Source organism: Glossina fuscipes, unplaced genomic scaffold, assembly GCF_014805625.2.
Source record: "Glossina fuscipes isolate IAEA_lab_2018 unplaced genomic scaffold, Yale_Gfus_2 114, whole genome shotgun sequence".
Lineage (NCBI taxonomy): Eukaryota > Metazoa > Arthropoda > Insecta > Diptera > Glossinidae > Glossina > Glossina fuscipes.
The window spans coordinates 404012-423678 of NW_023998457.1; the positions used below are offsets into that span (position 1 = coordinate 404012).

Sequence of the window (19667 nt, forward strand, 5' to 3'; positions counted from 1 at the left end):
ATTTGGGCGTTATAGGCGTGTCCTTTGAAAAGTTTAGGTCATTTCCAACTTCTTTTGCAAATTTATAGGCGATATCTTCATTTTCGCTAAGGGGAGAATGTTTACCACAAACACCATAAAGTTGCATAAACAGACAGATGGACACACGCACAGGTGGGCATGTTTAGGTGGATTCATGATTTGCAACCGACCAAGAATTTATGTATTTTGTGGGAGTCTTGAAGCTTGTTTCTGCGCGTTATAACGGTATTGAGAAAATAGTTCAATTTTGATACACTATAATCTTCAGTAGGCGTGGTCTATTTTTTTCATTATTGCGCACAAATGCTGCAGCATCGTCCATAGAATATGCATTCAAATTTTTGTAAATTTATTTGCTGTAGTTTAGGAGTAAAAATCAAATTTTTCATTTCTTTTGAAAAACAAAGTGTTGCTGTGGACATGTCCTTCCAGCGATTTGGCCCATTTTCAGTACCAAGCAAGGTGTAAGAACTTCTAATGTTTTCGCTAAAATTGAATGTCTTCGCTCCATTTTAGGAGAATGTCTACAACAGGCAACACAGGCGGACACATAGTCAGACGGACAGATGGACATGCTTAAATCGATGTAGGAGTTAATGCTAATCAAGAATTTGTGGGATGTGTGAAACTTCGGTTTAGGCATTGCAAACATTTTGACAAAATGAATATAACTCTCATCTTTCGGATGGATATTGAAAATGTTTATCTTCACCTTAAGAAAAAATCTTTTATCCTCTAAAATTATTCACATTTATGCGTGTATGCGTGTATGCGTGTATGCGTGTATGCGTGTGTATGTGCGTGTATATATATATATATGTATATACATATGCGTATGCGTATGTGTGTATGTATGTTTGCATGTACATATACAGTTAACGTTTATCGAAAATACCCATTGAGTATGCACCTCAAAACGTATGCACAGTTATTGTCACCTTTTGTCAATGACATAAAAATCGATCTTTTAATATTCTTCGGTATGATTGTTTTTTTCTCTGCCTTAAAAGTCTTACTTTACTTTTTCTTTTTCCCAAGATTATTTTCTTTTTCTATTCTTTTCTTTTATGCTGTGAGATATTGAAAAAAAAAAAAAACGAAAAGAAGCAAATTTTTCTTCAATAATTCAACCCCCGGCAATAACTAACACATGGTTACTGTGTTTAGAAAGGAAAAAACCCGAATAAAGTAAAAAAAAAGAAAAAAATAAAAAGAAAGCAGCACATAGTCAAGGATTTTCCTTTTCTTTCCTTTTTATTTTTTTTTTCTTTTTCAAGCTTAAAAATTTGTCTGCTATTCTATGTATACATCTATCTATGTATTCTTATGTGTAGATGTGTGAAATAGAATTTTTAATATACCCGGATTTTCATCAGCTTATGTGCGATTATTTAAAATTTTATTCACATAATATACATATACTTTTGCCAACAAATATATAAAAATTTATTAAATGGCAAAGATTTCACTCATATTTATCAAATATGCTTTCCTAAGCCGCCGCGTAAGCATCAATTTAACATTTTTGATCGTAAATTTTAAGATTAAATAAAGTAGTAAGTATATGTTGGATTTGTACAAAACAAATTATGCATACAATAATGAAATCAAAAAAAAAAAATGAAAAAAAGTGAAAATAAATAATGTATTAGCGGATATTAAGCAAGTTTTCATTAACGGCTTAATGGAAAAATGCATTATTAACCTTATGTTCGAGCATTCGTTACATATGAAGTTAAACCGATTACCCTTGCAATGGTATCCTTGAAATGGTATGATATACAAGATCATTACATGTTGTCGATAAGAGCCGATTGCTATAATCATCTCTGTATTCCTGTAGTCGTTCAGCGAAGTCATTACGAATTTTTCGTAATCGTCAAGTGCACTTATTACCGATCACTTTGATGAAAAAATTAAAATACTTCCGATCCACGCAAGTAGCTACCTAAGGAGATAACGCTTGATCTCTGTGGTCGTCAAAGAAACTCACGGTCGCTCTCTCTGTATTCATCAAATAAAATTATGGCCTAAGTCGTTGCTCGTCAAAGAAGACCAAAGTTGACCTTTGTAAGCAAAACGATGACTTAGGTTCGACATGAGTAGTTGCCGTAGAAAGGCTGCCGTTCTCTAAGCGGTAAATGAGGTTACGGTCCATTCCTAAGATTATCGAATGAATTTAAAGAAGTTGACATCTGTCTGTATTCGTTAAATGAGATTAGGGCCCGTATCATCAGTCATTAAATAAGATTATAGTTAAACTCCGTAATCATGAATTGGAACTATATTCGACTGGTGTGGTTGTTGCAAAGAACGCTAGCTAATTGTGGGCCATATCTACAATCGTTAAACGAGATTACGTTCCATCTTTGTGGTCGTCAAAGAAACTCGCAGCTACTTTCTGTATTCATGAAATGCGATTAATCTCAATAACCTTGAAATCTGTGATCATCATAGAGAAGGATACAGTCTACTTCTTTAGTAAGTAAATAAGGTTATGGTTGAACATTAAAGTCCTTAAATAAGGAATTTGGATTCATCGCAGTTCTCTGCATTCATCAAATGAAATTCGGCAAGCCGAGTAGACGAAAATCTTCTCTTCCCAGAAAATTATTGCTTCGCTGTTCTAAGTACAAAATTATGACGTCCGGCTATACGGCAAAGAGAAAAAAAGGACGCCTTCAAAGGAATTCCAGAAATCCGTTTTGTGTTCAAAGAATACGGAAAACGTTTTCATATAGAATTGAAAATAGTCCTATATGTAAAACTCCAATATCAAGAAATTTTTTTTATTTTTGCACTCTACACCACCCTTACGGTATAAAGTATATTATAAGGACGTACGTAATACGCAGAAGGACTTAAGATAGATTCATCCTTGATTATGCCAATTGATTCTACGCATGTTTATCCGCCTGTCTGTCTGTTCGCCAAATTTTTTGTTCAAGGAATAGGCCACAAATTATGAGATATTTAGATGCAATTGGGTACACTGCCGCGGTTTTTGCCAAAGACGAATTCTGTTGAAAATGGTTTAGATCGGTCCACATTTTCGACCATTTCTCGTATAATGGTTTTTACAAAATGGTGCAATCTTCCAAATTTTTCCACAACTATGGTTAAGTAATAGTATTTTGGCATTCTAAATAGATGTGAGAACTTTGGACTAACTAGGGCAATTTTTAGGACACTCTCTCCTATAACAGTTCCTACAAAAAGGGAATCCTTATATAATAAAAAGATAAAATTTTGAATATATCATAGTGTAAACTAATTCATAATAGTAAATTGACATAGAAATCAACCTTCCCGAATTTGGACTACATAGGTATATTTTTTGGATTCAACCGAATCCTGAAAAGTATGCCTTTGCATTAAATTAATGGTCAACTTTTGATGTATTACTAACAAAACGAGTGAATAACTGTATTAGGCGCATAGAGTATTTAGAAGGTCTTTATAATTTTCTTACTTGTTTTTTTTTTTAATTAAATTTAGACAATTACGCCTATTGTTAGTGCATATAAGGCTTTAATACATTTTAAGTCACACTTTAGAAGAGTGCAAATCAGGTAAATATGACACTGGTCTCTAAGCTGTCACATCCGCTTTTTACTATACACGTAAAGTTTTACAAAACAAAAAACAGATTGTTTGCATCATAAGACTCTTTGTATTACGTGATACACATACATCTTAGGGTTTAATTTTCAGAAATTTGTCTGCAAACAAAATTGCTATCAAAACTGTATAACAAAAACAAATAAGAAAATTATATTTGGTCGTGATCGAATCTTTTATACCCATCACCGTTATCCGTAAGAAAGACAAGAAAAGTAAAAGAACTAAATTATCATACCCTGTATGGACGCGGTCAACTCCATATTCGTCGCGGTGTTTGTCGCATAGGCGTGTCCCACGAAAAGTCAATTTCAAATCGCTACTACACAGTTGCGTAGACAGACAGATGGACAGACGAACAGATGGGCATGTTTAGGTGCATTCCAAATTGGAAACTGGGCAAGAGTTGATATGCTTGATGGGCTTTTGTTTTTAAAAGTGTTGAAAAAAAAATTAAATTTTGATATATTGTTATATTGAGTAGGCGTGGTGAACCTGCGTGCAAGAACATCTAATGTTTCTGGCAAATTTGAAGTCGATAGCTTAATTTTTGCGGCCAGGAGAATGTATACAATAGACATTACACAGATGGACACACGGACAGACGGACATACTTAAATAGATCTACAATTTAATGCTGATCAAGAACATATATACTTTGTGGGATGACTGAAACTTCATTCAGGCGTTGCAAACGCTTTGACAAACTGAATACACCCCTCATCCTTCGGTGATGGGTATAAAAAGAAGACAGAGATAACCTACCAACATCATAAAGATTTCATGGATAATGCAAATTTATCTAAGGCAAAACAGGTCCACCCTCTATCTCTCTCTCTCTCTATCTTCTTCGCTCTTTCCACACTTCGCTTTATGTACCTATCAGATATAAAGACTAGATTCGCTTACGAGTTATGTTTATGTTTGTATCCAAGTCAATTGCACGACATCAGTAAACGCAAGTTTTAATTTTCGTTTTTGTCATTATTTACGAAATGTAAATGCAAAAACTATGTTGATTTTGTTTTTGTTATTATTGTTGTTGTTGTTGTTGGTATTGCCATTCTATTATTGAAATAGAGCATAAAGAAAACTGATATGAAAAGCCCATTGAGTATTCACACACATGTATTTACTTTTGAATCATAGTTTGATTTTAACTTGATTCAACTGCCTGTGAACGTAATGTCAATCAGTCTATGAATATTGTGAGAAGAGGTTTCTCATTAGAGGAGTAGATTGAAAGGACACTTACAAGTAGAATAAAGCATAAATAAAAGTTTAATCTAATTTGATATTTAATTTGAATGATACATCGAAATGCCGTAGGTCTATCATATTGACTTATCTATCTTGCCGATATTATGAATGCAGAGTAGAACTTGTGTTAATATTTACATATTTACATAATATTTGAAACTGCAACCTAAGCTACCTGCCTAAGGATATTTATATTAAAAAAATTATTTTCTTATAATTATTCCTGTGTATTTCTTATTAAAAATTTCTTGTGTCGGTCCATCTGTTCAAAGTTCGATCTTAAAACTAAACCAAGATTTGTCATTTTCACTCTCGTTCATTCAAACATCGGCCGAAGTGGTCAACTAGTCTCCGCCTGCACAGCTAGAACAATATTGACAGTATTCATTACGTTCCGCATAGCTGGTAGTTGGGTGGACGCATGTAACGCATTGTCTGTCTGTTTGTCTGCCCGTCATATGTCCAGCCATGTGTTTTCGTGTCCAACTTTAGAAGATCGCGATTTTTGAAAGACTTGACGAAATTTCCTACACCCCAAAATACTGTAGTTTAGTGATTTATGTTGTAAAATTTTGAGGATTAAAATTTTTTTGTCATGTAACGGCATTTTCCGAAGAAGACCTTATACGAGGAATGATCGTAAAAACGAAATGAAAAATGAATAAGCATTTCCAGTAACTTAGCATTAAAATAACTTAAAAAGTGAGACGTTGAAAATAAATGAACATAGGTAGACGGGCAAACGAACGGACGGACGGACAAACATGCTTTTATCCATTCACAATTATTTCTTTCACAATTACTTTTTGAATCGATGAGTGTCGGTGAGTCAGTCTTCAATCCTTGCAAATGTTGCAAGATCCAAACTTAATGCACCCTCTACCACAAATTGCTTAAGGTATAACATTGCAGTCAGCAAACCTGACTATTATATGACCTACGTTACTAAGCCTAACACGATTCTTCATTTATTTTCGTAAGAATACCTCAAATTACATCCTATTTCCAGGCAAAGATATATTCTTAATGGGAGCCGTCAAATAAACACAGTTATAAGCTTTTATGTAATGTGAGCAGTATTTTTAAAGTGTCACGATCGCGAGCTAACCCTAACGCGATCTAAGGCCTTTAGCTAAGATTATCAGTTTCCTACGCCAATTTTGCTCCTCTGAAATTCCTGCCATCAACAACGAACGCTGATGGACGGAATGTCGTCAATTTGTTGAAAAGCTTACACAAATCGAGAAAAAATATTTTACTGAATTCTTTTGATGTATGTATGGTTTTCGGTATTTTAGGCAAAGGAAGAAAGCTATTAGATGTATGCAGTGAAAGTTTAAGAAAAATTACGTCTTCCTAATGAAATATAAAGCCCACAGCTCCCCGGGTCTTTTTCCGGAAATCGAAGTTTCTTGCACTGAACTCCTATTATTCAAAGCTTTAAATACTTAAGTGTGATAACTTATATCTGATATATCTAGTATCTCTTGAGATGAAAGAATTGCAATTTTGTTCAACGCCTTCTAGTAACTGTAACGATCGCTATCTCTCTCTCTCGCTATCTCTCTTCCTTAGAAAATGGCGAGAACACTTATTCAACCACGCAATCATAGACCTCCATGTTTCCCGAATGGCTAAAGACAAATAAAAAAAAGGAAAAATCAAAAATTTTAGTATTTATTTTTTTATTATTTTCATATCACATTTTTATGCACGCTCTTATATATCGCTACGCACGCCATATAAACAAACACTGATACACTATAAACATTATATATACATGCACATGTATTTATGCATTTCGTAGATTACGTTTGCATTCGCTCTTGTCGAGATTTTTATTTTAGTTTTCATTGTGTTAACAAAACAATGTTATATGTATATATTATGTACATACATTTTTATAAAAACGTTAAAATTGTTGTTCTTTTTTTTTTTTTTTTGATGCTTTGGCCAGAGGAAAGAGATGTCGAAAGAGAAAAGAGATATGTTGTTGTTCTTGTTTTTTTTCTTTTTTTATATGTATTGTCCATAAACAGATATATAAATTAATTCGCGCGTATGTGCATATGTATAAAAAGCTGGTTTTTATAGAGAGGATTAAGTCAGCATTTGAAATGAAATTTATGGTAAATATTTATTGATGCATTAAATAGCTCGTATCGGTGCTAATCATTTGAAAAGTATTATTGAGTTTCGACATTTAGGAGAGAGAGCGAGAGAGAAAGAGAGACAGAAATGTGACTTTCAGAGGAAACAAAAAAAAAAACAAAAACAAAATATATACAAATATATCTACCTATACGTCCACGTATATAGCGAATATTTTAATTGATGATTATTAAAATTATTGTTGTTGTGCTTTCAATTAAATTTAAGTGAAATTTATCTTCACGTTATGTATGCACTCAGATCAACATATTGTTTACGCAGGCAATTAAATGAAAACTGCATTACTCTTGTCGATGCAAATATTATACTAATGCAAGATATATTTAATTTCTGATCGCGTATATTATTTTAAAGATTTGCATAAAAGAACATATATATATGTTGGCAGGTTCGCTATAGTTAGGTAGAAAATTAAGACGCAAGTATAAAGTTTTCTTAACATACGCTTACCTTGTAAAAAAATTCTTTAAGATTACAGAGAGAAACTCGTGACGAATTAGAAGACGTTTCTGATAGACATCAATCTCTATCCTCTCTCCTTCGTCTTTATTCAAATTTTCAGACAAAGTGCTTATATTCTTAACAAATATTAATCATGTTTCCAACTCAACCTTTCGTAAATGGCTTGAAGCACTTTGATCGCCAGTGTTGAGGTTATATTCGATTTCTACAGGAATATCTAGAAGCTTAACATTAGTTCCTTTGGTTTCAATAGTTGGTTTCAAAGTGCTAGATCCACCTACATATGAGGATGTGTTATCCATCTGACGGGAGCGAAGTCCATCTGAAACCTTTGTCTCCCCTTGGGTCAACCATATGGTTTCAAGGCACTTTTACACTAAGGCAAGACCCGGTTTCAGCGCAACTCCACACAGAGCAAACAAGCTCTTTCCGGGATTTGAACCAACCACTGCTACCAGGAAACTTTCGCAAAAATCTTAAAGGAATTTATAGGCCACTGTTGAGGTTATCTCCGATTTCTGCAGATATCTCTAGAAGCCTAACATGATTTCCTGCCGTGAAGACTTGCCCCAGGAAGCCCGAAAGCACACTAATCGCTCTGGGATTAATTGGTCTCAAAGTGCTCGATGAAGCTACGTAGGGGAACGTGTCACCGCTCTGATAGAAGTGAAACGGCCAATTGTAGTATTGTTAAGGGGGTGATATACTATGCTTTAGAGGGGGCATAGATGTGCCGAAACTCTCATCTCCTTGGGGTGATCCCTGGGCAACGGCTTCGGCGGGTGAAGAAGAGTTTAAGGCTTTGGACTACTATAACTCGGCGACGAGTTTTCAGAGAGATGGTGTACGGGTTCACTGGGAGATGGGTTTTTTACTCAAGAAGCTAATTACTACCTAGGAAATTCTAACCAGCTGCTAACTGGGTAAAAGTACGTAGAGGTAGTAATTTAGTGAGTGCACGTATGCCTGCGGGTATATGATGGAATTGAAATTTTAAAAAGTCGTAACTAAAACTAAATACGAATTTTCTCATAATGATATAAAAGGGATTTCACGGAAAGCTTACCCTTTGGCCTATTTTATTAATAATGATATAAAAGGGATTTGACGGAAGGCTTACCCTTTGGCCTATTTTACTAATAATGATATAAAAAGGAATTTGACGGAAGGGTTACTTTTTGTCCTATTTTACTAAAATCCTACCCTACATAAAATTGAGAATTTTCTGCATGAATTATGAATGATATAAAAGGGATTTGACGGCAGGTTTTTCTACACTTTTTGCCTATTTTACACTTTTTAAATTATATATCCACGGATGCCTGCGGGTAATGGCGGTAATTAATCAACTGCGCTTGTGGAAACTTTTTCATGGAAGCAAGCGCATTTTCTATCCCTTTTTGAACGCATAAAGTTGATCAATTTGTGAGCCCTGACTGCTTGGGTGCGGCCCTGCAGGGAGTACTCGTGGTGGTTGTGGTTTTCACTCGTTCCAAGCCAAAGTGGGACAAATCGAGGTGCGGATAGGCCTCAACACTGACCAGAGTGGGTTTGTTGAACCATACGCAATAACCAATCTGGACTCTGGTGCTGTTTAGGCCACTAGTTTATAGGGATTGTCTAACTCTCCAGGGGGCGTGGATTACGCTTAAATAATCCGCGTGGCTTGGGCCACCGTGGGGTTAAGCCATCAAGGCAGGAACCCACGTGAAACCCATGTCACAATCTGTGTTAGGGATAATCTTATGAATGTGGTAGGGCACATTCGTCGTGTCCTATGGTGCGAATGGAGTCTTACCACGGGCTCTTTGTTACTTGTGCAACATATGGAGCTCCTGTGTGGTGTCCGTTGTAGCACGAAATCAGATATTGAGCTGCCAACGTATATTGTTGACGTGTTTGCCCATTTGTATAACGGTCTCGACTGGCACTCTACAGGTACTGATGGGTGCACCCCCTCTGGACCTTGAAGTTTCACGCCTTAGTAATGCCTACAGAATAAAGACAGTTCTGCCCTTACTTGACGGGTTAAACACTCAGGATGTAGAGAGATTAAATTCTCGGGACCGTGAACTGCTATGAAAGGTATGTTTCCGTGTCTTATGGCAATCACGTTGGGATAATAGTGAGAACGGTAGAATTACATTTAACTTTATTCGTGATGTTTCTTTTGTAGAAAATCATCCGGGTTTTAGCTTTAGTCTTCATCTCGGATTTCTACTTACGGGCCACAGATATCTGAATGCAATTTTGCATGAAAGAGGCAGTTCTGAAGCTAGGGCTTGTCTGTGCAGCAGTATGTCCGAAGACTATGAACAGGTGTTGTTGGTGCGCCCTGAGTATTCTGCATTCAGACGTTCAGAAGCCATGGGAGTTAAGGTAGTTCACGGTAGCACTGATTGCAGTCTGGCTCTGTCTACTCCTGAGACGACAGCTGTATTGGGCGCGTGTGCATCTGGTGTTTTCCTCACACGTCTGCTTATTCGACGAGGTTTGTGTAACTCTGCCTGAGCTCTGCTTTGGCGGGTTTATCCGCACTTTATTTGACTTCACTGACTGACTGGGGGGTGAGCCGCATGTGGCTCTATAAGTCTTGCCAGAGGCTATTCCTCTATCTGGTACGGCATTGTTGAGGAAGTCCGTTTCCACGTTTCCTTGCATTGCTATGGTTGTTTGGTTTGCTTACCTATCCCCGTAGGATACCGTTTCCTTTATTGAACGAAAGAGGTTGGGATAGGCCTCCTCCGGCCAGTGAGAATGCAATGACCATGCGCATTGTAGTGGCTGGTTGCCTATTATTGCAGCTTCCTCTGCAGATTCTATCCCGTACCGGGTTTTCAGGGACCTGATGCTAAATCTGGCCGGAGGATTTCTTATTCTTCTTTCATTACTTTATTCTCTTCTTATATCCTGTACCACGGGTGTCAGCAGCCCCGAAGCAATCTTCGAGCTTTGGTCTATCAGCGGGAAGGTCCCCAGGGGGGGAGATACGCCTATATACGTGTCTCCACTGGAACTCGAGGTTTTTCCTCGGGGAGTTGAGTCTACGTTTCCACACTTCCTGTGCCATCGAGCACCGTGGGGATAAGCCTTCATGGCAGATGTCCACTTTAAGCACCTAAAGACATTTGTAGTAACGTCAAGAATCGTAGAAACAGATTTTCACCATACTACCAAACCGGAAAAAGAAGAAGGCTTTGGCAGGGTTGGACGAGCTTAATGAGGGTCATCCTCTCTCCCTCCCTCAGTCAATCGATCACCGTCAAATTTTCTACAATTTCTATCATCTTTTATCTTAAGACGAACAAAGACCTTTCTAAAACTTGTAAAGACGAAAGCCGCAGGATTAGTTTTACTTCCGCCCGCAGTTGTATTTAACGTAGAACACGTATATTTTACTTTCCACTAATTTTTTTTTTTTTTGCAGTAAACAATGCTTTATTCTTTTGTGAGTGTCATAGGGTTTCTATTTGCTGAGTAAGGGCAGATTGAAATGGAGGTATCAATGTCAGTCAGGTATAGAGAAGAAGAATAATCTCACCCTTCTCCTTTCTGGCTTGAACCGCGTCATAGGCAGCAAACTATTGACCTTAAGGAAATCCATCATCAACCGCTTGGACTAACGCGCCAAAGGCGCCGAATTAAGGTTATTTCAATAGGATATTTCGCCGATGATAACTTATATAATTTGAAGTTCTTCATTAGAGCTTTTCGTAGTAAAGATAAGGTGTCATTCTCACTGAGTCAATCAACAAAACCGTAACCTAACCTAATTATAACGTTTCAAAGGTAGAAAAGTTCTTTATTCATGCGCGAAAATAGAAGCTTTGAAGGTAAGAACGTATGAAACAACCGCTGAGGCATACCCTGGCAGTAGGAATAAATAATTTTTCCGACTAGGAAAAATACCTCTGTTCACAGTTAATTACACAACTTTCATGGCATCATGACCAATTTCGGTCGCACTGGATTAACGCTTATTACTTTTTATAAACTCATGTGGCGCAGCAGTTGCCTAATCGTGCTCTTTCCGTTTCGTCTAATGCTAAACAAATCCAACTCATGGTTTGGTTTAATTGACATCATGAATGCCTTTATGAATAGCTCCTTATTAAAAATCTGTAGACTGTTAGCAACAGTCCTGACTTTTTTCAGGTTTTACAATGCTGCCGTTCGATTTTCACTAGAGCCAATTTCCGATTCTATTTGTCGAAATCATAACGATTAACAAGCTTGTTTTCCCTATCAAGTTTGCATAGATCTCTTACAACAGTTCCTCGATCGATGTTGTAAGTAAAAAACAGAAGCCGAAGTGTTCACTGAAAGCAATCACTAAGGCGAATCGAACCGAAACTTTAACCCTGATTACAATACTTTCAAACGCAATCGAAGAGCTAACGGAAGAGGACAGGAGTAGAGAATGGAGAACGCTAATGGTTTGCTTCGTTTTTAAAACAAAGCATAGATCAAGATGACATAAGATATCATAGTGCATTTTCCACAGGCATATTACTTTCGGTTCAAGGCTTAATTAAACACGTACATATATATATATATACATATATATATATATATATATTTATTTATTGTAGGCAAAAGAACAATGTTTAGGTTCATTGCGATATTTTGCGATTCGCTGAAGCGCTTGGCACAATGCTATCAATGTTCGAAAGCAGAGGTATATAAACAAACACAGAAGCACACATACACACACACACACACTCACTCACACTCATTTATACATTAACTTTCATTCAGACATAAGTTAAATATGAACAAATGTGAACGAACACTAAGCAAGTATTCAACATCAAGTCATATGCATGTGTAAGTATATTTGTGAACACTTGTATTTCGCACAGGCACTCATACAAACATTGTGAGAATGATGTGCAATTATGTGCCATTAAGTGGCTTTGTTTGCTCTTCGTTAACTTTCATAGAGCGCTGACATTTTATCACGTTACTTGGTGTATAGCATTAGCATTGGTAGCAGGAATAGCAGCAGTAACAGTCAAATGTCATTCGGTCGATTAAAAGGGTCAAAGCATCCTTCTACAAATGATTGGATTTGATATGCAGGAGTTGTTGTCGCGGTTAACAGTGAAGGTGAAGAGAATTGAAGTGAAGTAAAATATTCCTCCCCGGAGTGCCATAGATGGTTATGGGTTTTGCACGTGCATAAAAATATCATATCATAGGACAAAATCATGTAAAAGGTGCAAATGCGTGTAGATGTGCTAATGCTTGTTATGGTCACATATATAAGTCTCTCTAATGAAATTTTTATAAATTACTTTCTAACTTAAATTAAGTAAGTGGCCACCAAACTCAGAGGAAAAAATTCAACATTATAACGGTTTAAAGGCAATGCATGAGCAAAGCCATAAAGACCCATCTCAGACTGCAAATGAAAATATTCAGTTTAGTTCACGATTAGTAGATGTTTAAAAACGTTTAAAATCTTTCACACATTCCAACCAACATATTCTCCGACGTGTTAGATGTAAATGAAAAGCATTTTAATAACTATTAAGCGTTTCTCTCGGCGCAACAACATTATCTAGAGAATGTGTATTCATTTCACCACGTCTTTAAAGCTCTTGGATTTCATGGCATTACGTTATTACATTTGCGGGCGCGAACATGCGCCCGAAAATCTTGAGCGTAATTGACCGCAATGTTTACCTACATTAAGAGGCAAAACGCAACAAATAATCTTTTGCCTACAGACCTTAGGCGTTAGTTAGATTGAATTTTCTGTTTGCTGAACACATAAATTCTTAAATAAAAGCTGTTAAATGAAAATGCTCTTATAATCGACCCATCAAAGAACAACAGATGCCTCGAGTAACTTAGCATGTCTGTTTAGCTACAATAGTAGTTTTACTCCACGTTGTCCATTAGCAAAGGGAATGAGTTTTGCATCAAAAAATCTTCTAAATAAAAAGAACGACTGACCGCCAAATCAATATATTAAATGAACATGGCCTTGCGTCTGAACAAAAACCCAACACTAATGTCAAGCTTTGGTTGAAAATGTCTAGACGTGTAATGTAAATTTGCAGACATAGGGACATAATCTTACCACGTGTATTAGCATGTGAAAGGAAATTTGCATTAATCAAGCTTCCTGGAAAGTAATACCGCTAGTAGTTTATAAAGGTTTTTTCTCAAACTTATAACCGTCAGGACGTTCTTCACTCTAGTTACAACGCCTAATCGAATATTATTCGGATTAAGATTTTAGTCGACGCTTTTATTAGCCAGACATTGCTGGTATCTTAAAAATAATCACTTTAATCACCTACGAACGGAATGTAACGATTGTAGGAACTGGTAATGAATTTAACACTAATTCCTAACCCATTTCAAAACGTGAGAAACAAATAAGCTTAATGATTTGGTGCCGCATAAATTGAGGAGAACAGATAATGGTAATGATTTCTCATCAATAGTAGAACGCGTAACAGCGAAACAGAATACTTTATGGTCGATAATCATGACCGACAGAGAATGGGTACGCTAGAAGTAAAAAAAAAATTACAAAAAGGAAAAAGAAGGAAATTTCCATACTCTGCAATGTTTAATGTGTGGGGCTGATTTTTGTGATCATCATCGAAGGATGGAAAGCGTATGCACTTTGCCGAAACGGACGAAGAAAACTTGAAGTTTCTCCCAAAGAATACATATTGTTGATCGGCACCAAATTCTAAATCAGTTTAAGTACGTGCCTCCATGCCCATCCATGGAATATTTACAGAAATGAAGCTATCTGCTTCAAATTTGGCAAAAACATTGGAAGTTTCTCTATGTAAGCCAACAGCATCACGTAAACTCCGTTTTTCAAAGGGAATAAAAAATTGGTCTATTGCTCATTACTCATAAAGTAGAGCAGATAAATGTATAAAAAATTGAACTCATACTCAGTGTGGCGTTATACATGCACCTGTACCAAAGTGGAAAAAATTCACCAAGCCTACACAATATTATGTTTCTCAATACCTTTATAAGGCGCGGAAATATGTTTCAAAACCCACATAAAGTGTACAAATTCTTGGACGATCGTCAAATCCGAAATGCACCTAAGCACGTGCGTCTTTCCGTAAACTAAGGTGTTAATGCGACATTGTGTTGCATATGCACCACATAGGACGAATTTTCTATCTTTAGTTTATTACTTATTCCGTTTACTTCAGTTCAATTTAAATAAAAAGAAAAATAAAAAATTTATTTACATGACTGCTATAGCCAAACATTTTAGGATTACTGTCGGCGAACGACAGCGAAGTCTTTGAGAATGATTGTAGGGATTGAAACTCGATATCACTGCTTTTTGTTGAAAATATCGGTTGAAATTTATTTGATATTCGCTATAGACTTGAGCGGACCCAAAACTGATGAAATGAACTTTCATTGTTTATATTTGAATTTACATCCTAATGACACAAAAATGAGTAAAGTAAAAGCGACTCATAGCAAACGAAACAAAAAGTTAACAAAAAAATCAAAAGACAATGCCATAAAAACATCGCTGACATATTTATACTGCTCTGGACATAAGCCGGTTTTTGTGTTAATATGCAAATTTGGCGAAATTTATGCGTTACCAATAAGTTAGTTTGAAAAATGTGATTTATTCAATGAAAAATTGTGCACACTGTGCATAGCGTATGTAATGTTTCTGAAGCTGCTGAGTTTGATTTAACATTCATTCTACTTTCATGTGAAGTACATGTACACACACACACACACACACAAAAATGATTAAAGCTATGCATGCAGCACTATTGTATAATGAAATGAATTCTACTTTGAATCAGACTACATGACAGCGTCGCATTAGCATTGCACAAGCTTTCCACAATGCAAAAGAAAAAAAAGAAAAAAAACTGTCTGCGAATGATGAGAAAATACAAAGATTTGTAATAAAAATCACACTTATTTATCATCCTAAACTCTAGTACATTTCTCGAAACAATCGATTCGCTAATATTGAGGTTATGTCAAGAGTTGCTCTGGAATCATTCAAAAAGATGACATTTAATCTCAGAAATTTTCCAATGTAGTTTTTATTTGAATGATGTCAGTCAGATCTTTGACCAAATCAAAATATTTGTGTTTTTGTTTATGCATATGTTCGGAAGCTCTGAATTTTTTTTTTTTTTATTAATACGATCGATCACTCAGGGGATGTCGCCTATGCGTGTAACTCGGCGACGATTAGAAAGAAGTGAGGGAATGGTAGCTGCAGCCTCATTGGGGGCGCGCCCAGGCAGTCTTATGCCTTTACTTACTGAGCGCCCGCTGTACTTACGATCCATGTAAGCTCTATCGTACTTGAAATTTGAACCCGCGATCACTGGCTTGATAATCACGATTTGTACCCAATTCGCTACTCATGCGAAGCAATTTCGGACTATGTGAAACTCGTTGAATGTTATATGAAATGAAGTGCAAAAATATATACGATATTTAATAGTTTTTTATTCCAAAAATCTTATTTCTTGAAGGTATAGATCAGCTGTAATAATATCAGCGATAATATTAGTAATCGTTGTAAGACTAATTGAGGATCAAAGGAAATACGACAAGTTATACGATTTTGGAATTCAAGCAGCTTGTCACTGGAACGTAATAGTGAGAGAAATAATAAAAGAGAAAATGTTATTTATATGCTTTTTATGTAAAAATTTCTTTTCGGTGATCATAGTGGCCTTTTGGGTCGATTTTCATGGTTTACAAACTTAACAAAGATTAAACGGCTATAGTAAGAAAAGACTTAAAGCGAAGTTTCTCTTTTAGTAGATAAAGTTCTAAATTCGTTATAGTAGCTTGAAAAGAAGGACCGATGGACTGATTTAATGTTAATTGGATTGTACCTTTTATTCTGAAAACGATAATTACAGGCCCTTCTTATAATGAACCCTTTTTTTTTTGTAATATTACAGTCAATTATTAGGCCGGTTTTTAAAAAACTCCCTTAAAGAAAAATGCTTACGTTTACCTCGTTTTTGAGAGGAAACCTTAACTAAGAACGGCGCTAAAGCAAAAGATTTAAAAGAAAGTTTCTCTTCTAATAGCTAAAGTTCTGAAATCGTTTTCATGGTTTGAAAAGAAAGACCGACGAACTGCCTTAATGCTAATTATCTGCTTTCACTCTAATGCCGGACATTACATAAACAAACACAAGACACCCTTTACTATCTCCCCTAATTAAGCACCCTTTCGGACAGCAGCAACGCCTTTGATCCGGGCTGAATGAATTAAAATAAATGTGTATCTCCTCCTTTCTCCCACATGCTGTGTGTGTGTATGTGTGTGTTTGTGGGTCTCTAAATAAAACTTGCCTTTTTTTTACTCTTCTCTCCTTCCTGTTTAAGCCATTTTCCCTGAAACTAAGTTTTTCGTCCCTCTTTGCAAAAATTCGATGCAATTTTGTAATTCCTATTGTTGCCTTTCAATACGAATAAATTTTTGTATAAAAATATTTCCATTGTATTTTGTTAACTCTTTTTTTGTCAGAAGTCTTGCCATACGTACCGATTGACATAAATCCAATAAAATCCATTGTTTTTTCATAGTTAATAAAAGAAACAAAGAAAATTGTTTTGTCGTCGTCGTTGTCGTCGCTGACTTTCAAAAGTCAAAGTATTTAACATTTAAAACAACATTTAATATGTTTAAAATGTGAAATCATTCCCGCCTGCAATAAAAATTTGTTATCCTTGTAAGAGACCTGTGTGAACGCCTCTAGATTTCGCAAAAACATTAAATCATTTCAACACATTTAAACTTTTGCTTATCAAATTAATTTTCCAAAATGCCAACACCCATGAGATTGTTTACCAGGACAATAGCAACAACAACAGCAACAACAACAACAGCAAGAGTAAAAACGAAAACAAAAAAAAGAAAAATGGAAATGAAAATGAAAATAGAAAAGGAAAACAGGCCATAAAAAGGAAATTTACATTGCATTACACATATACACACTTACATATATATATATATATATATATATATATATATTTACTCCCTCTTATATATGTATATATATATATACTCACACACACACACCCACACATGTTTATATATGTAAACTATTTCACACTAGAATTTTTATAAAAAAAAAAAAAGAACACGAACACACAAATACATATACATATGAAATTCAATGTTAACTTTAGCGAAATGTAAACAAGATAAACGAGAATCGAAAGCAACAACTATAGCAACGGCAATGTCTAATGCAGCAGCGCATTTTATTAGCTGCGTAGCGAATGTGTTATTTTTATTGTTATATTATAAACATTTACATACATACACACACACACACGCACACAATGCAACCACCCATATTCATAAATATTCACGCTATTATCTATGTCATCATCTTTATAATTCGTTTAATTTTCATAAGAATTAAACTAAAACGATGGGAATAACTTGAGTTTAGATGAAAAGGAATCCTCCCTACTTGCATATATATATGATTATAGATATCTTACCTTAAATTGTCGATACGTGGTCTTCGACTTTGGGGTCGATTACGCCTATGGCTACGATCCTTTTTGCAACGGCAGTCACAGTGCATCACACATAAAGCGATTGATGAGATCATTGTTATCACAAATGGTATCGCAAAGAAATGTATTATCATATTAACTTGATCGTCATGATTGTAAGATGTCATAACGACCGTTTTATTTTTACGTGAATAATAACATGGAAATATTGCACCCGGTAAACCATAGAATGCATTAAATTTACTACACGTTACCGTTGGCGGATAACCGCAACCTTTGATATTAACTAACAATGTCGCCTCATCGGATTGCTCCCATTCGGCTGTGTAATTTGTAAAGTCAGTCATATTTTCCGGTATTGTTATATTTTGCTCAATAAACGTCACATAGATATGAACACAACGATATAGATCCGAGGTGCAACCCTCGCGACATGAACTCCACGAACAATTAAATATACCGATAAGATTTTCGCGGCGCGTTGTTGTACAAAGTGTTGGCTGTTCAATGAAATCGTGACTTAACGTTGATATCGCCGGATCCACATAAAGCGGAACAAGAAATAGGAGTGATGCGCCCGCTGTCACCGAGAAAAATGCGAGCGTGGATGTACTATAAAAGCGGACACGTTCGCGCCACGAACGAAACCGCCGATTGCCATTTTTCTTTTTTGGAGCCAGTTCTCGTAATTTACGTAACCGTAACTCTTGTTGTTGCTGCTCGAGTAATAATTCCGAACTGCCACTCCTCATATTATTGTCCGTGCACACAGGGCGATTTTTGTAGGCACCACCAGCAGTTGATGCAGCAGCAACGTTAGCAGCGCAAACGGCACAACCACCAGCACCACCAACACCACTGCCACTAATAATAGCTGTTGTAGCAGCAGCAGTAGCAGCAGCAGCAGGTTTAATTTTACAAGTAACACTATCGCACGAACAACGCGCAAAACGATGCGAACTACTTACAATATCTGCCGAATGGGTGGTATTTGGTTGGTTAATACCGACGACAGTGTGCTGACTGAAGGAAGTAGCTGTATACGACGACGAAGATATGGTCGATTTGCTTGTGGGAGTAATAATGGCTGAACTGCCGATGAAACTTGCAGCACCAACAGCAGAAGCAGTTGTAATAGTAGTAGTCGCTGTAGTAGTAGTAGTAGTAGTAGTAGTGGTAGAGATGCTAGAAATGGGTAAAACTGTGATGATGTCGTCGTCGTTGTTATCAATGACCGAGTTTCTAGTAATTTTAGCGAGAGATGTTGTCGTTTTCGTTCTACTGATTGTTGTGGTTCTTGTTGTTATTTTTGTTGTTGTTGTTGTGGTGGTGGTGGTATTGATGGTGGTAGTGGTGGTTGTGTTGATTGTGGTGGGAGTAGTAGTAGTACTAGTAGTAGTTGTAGTAGTGTTAGTGATGTTTTCAATTTTTTTGTTGCCTTCTTCAGTTTTGTCGTAGGCGTCGGCGACGACGACGACGACGTTATTGCTGCCGACTGCACGGGGAACAATACGATGAGCAGCAGCAGCTGCAGCAGCAGCAGTGGCGGCCGTAGCGTCAGAGACGCAAACGACGTCGTCGTTGGTTTCAATTTTTGTAGCT

General features: G+C 36.3%; 1 protein-coding gene across 1 annotated transcript in view; it reads right to left on the minus strand.

Annotated features, from left to right (window-relative positions):
- Window positions 1-19399, minus strand: part of LOC119639980 (protein tipE) — a 111024-nt gene extending 91625 nt beyond the window's left edge. The window contains exon 1 of the mRNA XM_038037738.1: window positions 18048-19399. Within this exon, the coding sequence (XP_037893666.1) occupies window positions 18048-18817 (770 nt within the window). The 5' untranslated portion in view covers window positions 18818-19399. The remainder of the gene's footprint in view (window positions 1-18047) is intronic.
- Window positions 19400-19667: the final 268 nt, after the last annotated feature.